Here is an 8518-nt window from a genome sequence, read left to right as displayed (position 1 = left end):
GTGCAGAAATTTTCCACGATAAACGAACGCACTTTGACCGTTCTATACGCAGAGCTAAAAATGCACAGTGGATTGACCTTGTTTTAGAAAGAAATAACGCAAACTGGCTATAGTCAGCATTTTATTTTCGGTCAACGGCCAAATTTTCCTGAGGTCAGCCTTGGTCCAGATCTGTGCAACCGTTTCAACCGGATACACGAATGTACCCCATGTTTTTGAAGCTACCTGGTAGCTATGTACACTATGTCAAACCAATCAGCGCCACTCCATGATATTCTGGGTTGTTGGAAAACATTTAATAGAAACGAAACAAAAAACACAAAACAGGTAAATTCTTCAGGTAATGAACTTTTAATAATATCATAGGCTTCAATAATCAGGTCTTTAAATACAGCTTTATCCAGCTTGCTTTGTAACATCTTACAGATTCTGTACACACGCACACACACAGATAACACCGAGTGTATAGACTTATACCTGGCTACACACTGTGTATATACACACCACAGCGTGTTAATACAAGGCCATCTGTTCACACACATTTCTACGGTCCAATACCCATCCTGCTTACAATAATCAATTATATATTTGTATAATAGTAATTAATGAACGATTAAAAAAAATCAATTCATAATCTCACAAGGGCAGATAACTCTATATTTGTAGTGACATTTGATCAAATCTGATATAAAATCAATGTCTTACAAATTGTGTGTAATTTTGAAATTTAAGATCCTTTTTCTGCCATGAAGCTGTTTTTTTTTACTGCATTCATTTGTGTTGTACATAATGTGTACTGGTAACTTTTAATAATTTGTTGCAAAAAAAACTTTGAGCATTCTACATAGACTGGATTACAGTATTTCTATAATATAAATTAACAACGAAAAAATATTCTGCATCTGAACTTTGATGATCAAATTAGCCACTAAAGAAATTTGGCATCAGAACTTTGATGATTGAATAAGCCACTAAAAATATTCTGTAACTGAACTTGTGAGAATATAATTGTAAAATAAAATGGTTTGTAATTATACTGCCATTAAGTAAGACAGACATGACATAAATAATGCAAAGTGTCTTTTTGTCAAACAGACACCTAGAATATGCCTTGGCCATTTTTTTACCCTTTTATGACCTCTATATGCAAGTGGTTGCAGTAAGTTGTCGACAAAATGTTAGTTATGCTTTGATAAGATGTAAACCAGACATTTGGCAAAAATTTTAACTGATTATTGAGTCTGGAATGGATGTAAAATCTTGTCACATCCAAGGGTAAAAACATGATATCTTTCCTTGTTCGTTTTCTATTTCTTTAACTTGCTAAGACCAATTTTACTTCTTTGCATCATACATGCAATGTGTTAAGAGCAGTTCAATGTTAATCAAATATTATGAGTGTGAACACAAGAATTTGATGTTCTGTCATGATAACCCAGAACTGCAGTAATTCCCACAATATTGAACTGATTACAAAGAAACAAGGAAATTAAACAAACATGTAACTGACCATGATTCCATTTATAATTCAAGCAAATAACTGACCATGATTAGACTGATCCAACATTATCGATGACACAGTTGGAAAAATGATGATTACCATAATTCAGGCAGCACCTTTTGTATAGCATGAAAGAATAGTTTGACAACAAAAAATTCATGTGTAATAAAAATTTCCACAATCTTTGAAAATGATTATATTGTTATCTTGCATATTAAAATCATACAGCAATCTACATCTTCTGTTAAAACTTTTTTTTTTTATTTGAAATTTAAATATACTGTTCACCAGGTTTGTCAACAAAATGATACAGCATTAGGTATGTTCCAAAATATCATCGCAAGAATGAAAATCTGATTGCTGTCATTATCAGATTTTGTTTTTTAACATAGTTTCAGATTCTGTCCATATCAAATTTTGTTTTATTACATATTTTTATAACTAAGATTCAGATTCTCAAATACGTATGTGAGAACACAGTTAAAAGGAGAATTTTTTTACTTTTTTTACTAGGGTTGTCAATAGTTAGCCATTTAATTTTTACTTTTCTGACTTTTCAAAAAAAAAAAGAAGATTTCACTTTTTTCAATGGACAATGAATTGTGTTTGATAAAATGCACACAACATTTACCACCACAGGACTGAAGCATTAGGTCATACGATCCACTCACACCTTTCAACTTGGTTTCTTGGCAACAGTAATTCATTTTTTACAGGAATTGTCCTATAGTACTTTTCTTCATGTTTAATTAAGTTCATTTATTGTATGAGTATGTGTCGCTCTGATGCAGAATGTACGTATTGTAATGCAATATAGTATATATGGATGTAAGCACAGTAATTTCTGTATTAAAAGGTAACACATTATTTTAAATATCTTCCCAACATGGTCTATTCCAAACCTATTTCTTTAAGTCCGTCTTAATTTAATACTATTTATCATTTGATCGATGATGAAATAATTTTACAATTACAATGAAAATAAAACAGCTGTTTAAGACGAAAACGTCACGACTAATTCTGGTTGATTGATCGCGAAGCAGTTAACACACTTTCAAAATTATTTACACAAAATAAACCATGACAGTCGATAATGTTCTCTGTCTGTCGGTGATTTGTAGCTAGTAACACAGTTACAATGGTATAATTGATGGCACTGTCCATTCAATGGAGCAAGTATGAGTGAGACATGATGTTTATTTCTTTTTCATTTCTCTCGCTCGCACATTCAATTCATGCAATAAGCTGATATCACTCTTTTCACACTAATCGCAGCGAAGATTTGTTTACAATGTCAGAAAGTGTTATGGGGTTATTTTTGTACAAGATAAATATATCAAAACATCTATAACACAAAGGACTGTTTTACATCCACAAGAAATAACGATTCACATACATATATATATATATATCTGTACACGTCAACACACTTAGATATCCTGTTAGTCTATACACAGGGGCTAGTGTTTAGCTACCGATTTATATACACAGGGGCTTGTATAATATACCTGAAAATACACACAGGGGCTTGTGTATATACACCTAAAAATACACAGGGGTTAGTGAATATAAACCAGTATATACACAGGGGCTGGTATATAGTAACTTGTTTATATGCACAGGGGTTAGTGTATATATAACTTTCTACACAGCGGCTAGTGTATATCTATAGGTACATATACACAGGGGCTTGAGTAAATATACTGAAAAATACACAGGGGTTAGTTAATATAAACCTGTATATACACAGGGGCTATTGTATAGTTACTGATTTAAATACACAGGGGTTAGTGTATATATTACTTTATACACAGCAGTTAGTGTATATATACACAGGGGCTTGTGTATATAAATCAGTATATCTGCATATTCACACTAGGGCTTGTGTATATTAGGATATATCCACAGGGGCATGCTAATATATACCTGTATATCTTTACACAGGGGTTTGTGTATATCTATCGGTAACACACAACTTATGCATTATCTACATCAAAAGCATTTACATGACGTTTTAGACAATTTAAAAATTTAATGGATAAAATTGTTTTTAAAAAAGCAATTGATAATCTTTAAAATCTATCATTCAACCATTACACTTGTTGTACAAATATATTAAAAAAATTGAATTAAAAAGAAATTCAACCATGTAATCACTGCAATCATGAACCTGATGAATCCAACATTGTCACTACTCCTCAAACCTCAACAGTTAACACGTTTCAATACATATTACTTTTGTCAAAGAAACCTGCAATAGTAAAAGCCTTATTTGAACTTATACTGATGAATCTGTGAAAATAGGCAAACAGTGCCATTTTAACTACTGGTACGTCCCACCAAAGTTCACTCACATCATTGAATTTTGTGCAATACTATATATACTATCTATTTATTAAATTCCAAAATCTGTTTTGGGCAAAAACAAAACCGACCGATAAGTAATACTAAAGTTGGCACAAATATTTGTTGGTAATAACTTTGCAATGAACAGCAAGTTGTTTGAAATGTTCAATTTTGTTAACACTTAAATTAAGGTTCTTTTTGGAGTAGTAACATTGTATTTCCAGTGATCAGCCTGGAACCCATCATACCCACTATTTCAAAATAAATCATGCCGTTATTGTTGTGTGGGTAAGACGGGATTGACAGCAATAGATTGCACAACCACTTTTAACGATTACCTCACATTCATATGTCCTGTAGCTGTTCAACAAACTCTTACCTTGATCATATTTTTATGGAATTTCACAATTAAATTATATTTCACTAGCATATTTCCTGATTAAATATATATAATAATGTAGGTATCATCATTTGACACAGATTGGCACACTCCTAAAATATATACAAACACCATGTGAGATTTTAAGTTTAAACTGATATGCCATATCTTACAAATGTGTAACACTCACTTTTCTGTTCTGTTTGAATAAATATGAATTGGTATCAGTGAAGTATGATTCCTTCTGAACTATTTTCTGGATAACATTTACTGTAAATAATATAACAATAACTTTCTACTAGCAATTTCCTACCTTTTCTATACATTGTTCCTATAAAGTTTCCACCGACAAACCTTAACCCTTTCACCACTGTAGACCAAAGTGGACTCATCCAGATCGATGCATTGAAGAGTCTACTAAAGTTACATCGGGGTAAAAGGGTTCAACATGTCCTGCATAAAAAGATCACCTTTATATTAATACTTTAAAATGATGATGTAATATTTGATACAAATCTTGGCATCAAGTCATCATTTTTTTTCATTTTTGATTGAAATTCCACCTAGAATTTTCTATCTCCAAAAAACAGGCTCTGGAAAACTGTCCTTAAACACCTTATTGCCTAAAATATATCTTCCTTAAAAATAAATGTATAAAAGACTTCAACTTAATCCTATATATGTCAGACTATCTTCTTATTTTTTCCATCATTGAAATAATAATTTTCAAGCAATGAATGTGTTTTATGAATGGATATAAAAAGTTGAAGTTATATAAGTTTTAACATATTTTATTGCTATATTAAAGCAGAAGGGTATAAGTTTCAAGAACATTATAAGCGCCCTTTCTTTGAAGTTCATGTTGGTCTTTGATTTTTATTCACTTTAAGTTTTATAAGGTTGAAAATATTTGGCTCACAAATGACCTTCAAATTCATAAGATGTCCACGAATTCTACAATGAAAATGAAACTTGCTTGTTGTGTAGTATAACTCATTCACCCCTGAAATGTCATAATGAACTATTCCAACCTTTGAATCGGAAGAGTTCAAATGTGTGTTCAGGGGTTAATGTTATAATATGGCCCCTTGGACAGAACCAAATTTGATCAAAAGGGTCACTGTCTTAAAATCTGTTGGATTAACAACGATAATACATTAATAAGAGAAGAATTTACAGATTTAAAATAATATTTATTGAAGATAAAACTACACTCAGCTTATCCCAAGACCTGGTCACAGAATGCCTATATATGTATTGAAATATCTTGTTCTTTCAGAACATCCTCAATAGAGAGAGGGTTAATGAGGAAACCATCAATATGTATATATATATATAGACTACCACAAATGATAACTACTCGTATATTTAATAATAACTAATAATAAAACCTTTTTATTTTATTTACTTAAAATTCAAATCACATCCATATTGAGATGAAGTGATAATTTGTTCCTAATTAACGATACATGAATGACCCGATAAATTGTATTACATATACGGACGTACATACACACACAATTATAGACGACATACACAGGTTATTAACATTAGTTTATAAGGAAGCAAGTTTATAATATACATTGTAAATGATAACTTTTCGTATGATACATTATGAATATACACTGGACAATAAATTACTAGCGGATAAAATGTACGAACTGTACAGTATATATATACACTATATAGGTCACTGGAACTATGTACAATATAGACATGGATAATATTGGCAGACTTGAGTCGCAAGACAATCAGTTTGTATTCTACAAACGTGGGACATATACGCTGAAAACTGTATCACATACCAAAGCAATACAGAACGTAAAAAAAAAGGGATGATTGACAAAAAATAAAACAAATCAGTCATTACAAATATTTAAGCATGAAACATCTACTGCAAATTGGTTTGTTTGTCCATAGCAATTTTTGAAATTTCCAAACCATTGAATATGAAGGATATTATCTGGATAATAATAATAATAATTCGAGGTTCATATATACCGCTTTATCACAACCTAGTTTGTAGGTCGTCTCAAAGCGGTTCACAAATAATTATCCGTGGTTATAAAGATTGGCAATGCATTGAATGGAAGGACAATTGTGAATGGAAACTGATTCTTGTGTCACAGGTCTGCCGTTTCAGGTGGAGTTCATTTTATAAAGATCATATGATGTACAAACTATCACGGTTGTAACATTCATTCTTCCTCGTGTCTTTCATTCTGAATTTTAAACATCAACATACTGAAGGCATTTTGTTTAAACAAAATTTGACACTATCAAAACATGTTGGTACATTATTTTAGCTGAACACTTGCAAGGCTACACAAACTGATATGGGCATCAAACGTCACGCATGAGCACTCATACATATCCTTTAGCCCGTTGTGCAACCACTCGTATCTAAACTACAATCTGAGGCTGGGTCACATGCTCTGGATATTTTGCCCTATCTATAAACTACAATTAGACTGGATTTCATACTTGTAGTAAACCCACTTACCATAGTCAATAAAATACATGTCCTGTTCCTGATAAACGCCCCCTACCCATTTTTTTGGCCGATCATTCCATCTCTTCAACACAACTTACAAATTTATGTGAGAAATTGTGTCAATAAATGGCCCATTGTTTTAGACAGTTCTAAGGTTCTGCAATCAAATTTTCCCAAATTGCCAAGCGCCCAGGGTTATATTAAGTCATCTGCGGTACCTGTAATTTACATCATTGTACATTACATAATTTCTGACTGTAACTGATAACAGAGCAACGCTATCACTCACTATATAAGTACTGAAACCTCGTCATTTTTTGTAGACAGAATTTTCAAAATGATGAAGCAGGCTTCTTCATAAAAGTGACCATCAGGTATCGTGTAAGTATTTCAGGAGCATTATGTATATATTTTTTTATAAATTATAATTTACATAAATATGACAAATATTGATTTTCATGAATACTATTTTTACACCGGAAAAACTTTCAACAGACATGGAGTCCAAAGTGGTTTTTTTTTATAAATTCCTTATCCCCACCTAATGTTCTGGGTGTAAGGTTCAGAACAAATATTAACATCTTATAATGGATTTTGTAGATATTTTGTAAAATTGTGTCCTTGCTTTCCTTCGGCTGCAGCAGTTGGATTCTAGTAAATAGATGACAAAAAATGTTTACACAATGGTCTCAAAGTGCCTATTGGCTTACAATTCCATGTCAAATAACTATTGCATAACTTCAATACCAATTCTGAATGAAACATAGTCCTTCTTCAGTTTGATCTGTTTTACGCTTCCCAATGTCTGTCCACTTCAGCCACTTCAGAAACAAGGCTTTGCTCGTACACCCCAAGTTACTTTTCCACTTAGAAGTATTTTTAAGAAATACATAATACCAATCATGTTGACTCTGACACAATCCGAAACACTAGCGCACAGAATATACAGATAATATTCCACATTTGTTCACTGTATAACAACACATACAGGTGAAGATCATTTCTTAGTTTTCCCACACAAGGATCCAGAATTCGTTTACGTTCAGAAAAATTCATAAATCGATGCCACACATTCCTAAGCCCAACAGTTGATCATACGATACCCTCCATGAAGCTTGTATCTAAGTTCTGAATTAAGGTCCGAATAAATCCCATTTCCTTGCGTGTGTTTTCGAATATTATGTGTGGCTCGAGACTTTCACAGCGAAGACAGTTAGGGGCCATCACCATAGCTAAATTGTTCACGTCCATTTTTGTTGTCTTGGAGTTTTCTTCTGCAGCGAACACCTACAATAAAGGAAGAATATTTAAACAATACATAAGGCACTAATAGGACACGTAAATATAAATACAAAATAAATTCAAAATATTATTTAAAATATCATGTGATATACGACGCAGACAACTGAATTTTTCGATTTGGTTAGGTTTGTTTCTACTATATGTCCTTTTAACAACTTTGGTCATTGAAGGACGTGCCAGGTTTTTGGTGGTGATGGACAATCACTGAACTGCAGGCAGTAACTGGACTGCCCCACGTAGGCCTCAAACCCATGACCCAGTGGTGGGTGGTTAGTGATCATGGATGGTCAGACACCTTAACTTCAATTTTTGAATCGTTTAAGTGATAATATTGAAAGTTTAAGGGTGATTTTTCTATTTTTAACAATATTTGTTCTTATTCAAGCAATTTTCTATTGTTGATAAAAAATACAACACTTAGGAGACATTAAGAGGTATCCAACTTAGGCATGGCCCACATTCAGAAGACTCTTGAGATATATAAACTTTAACTTGG

The 8518-nt window shown here is 32.4% G+C and overlaps 1 protein-coding gene across 12 annotated transcripts in view; it reads right to left on the bottom strand.

The window, feature by feature from the left end:
* Positions 1–331: 331 nt before the first annotated feature.
* The window catches only part of LOC110450043 (rho GTPase-activating protein 39-like), a 170690-nt gene continuing 162503 nt past the window's right edge, over positions 332–8518 (bottom strand). For all 12 annotated transcript variants that reach the window (XM_021497271.1, XM_021497269.1, XM_021497265.1 and 9 more), the window contains one exon: positions 332–8007. In XM_021497271.1, coding sequence (XP_021352946.1) covers positions 7813–8007 — 195 coding nt within the window. In that variant the 3' untranslated portion in view covers positions 332–7812. The remainder of the gene's footprint in view (positions 8008–8518) is intronic.

Source organism: Mizuhopecten yessoensis, unplaced genomic scaffold (genome assembly GCF_002113885.1).
Source record: "Mizuhopecten yessoensis strain PY_sf001 unplaced genomic scaffold, ASM211388v2 scaffold4947, whole genome shotgun sequence".
Lineage (NCBI taxonomy): Eukaryota > Metazoa > Mollusca > Bivalvia > Pectinida > Pectinidae > Mizuhopecten > Mizuhopecten yessoensis.
Note: the sequence above shows the minus strand (reverse complement) of the source record. Positions and strands in the feature narration are given on the sequence as shown.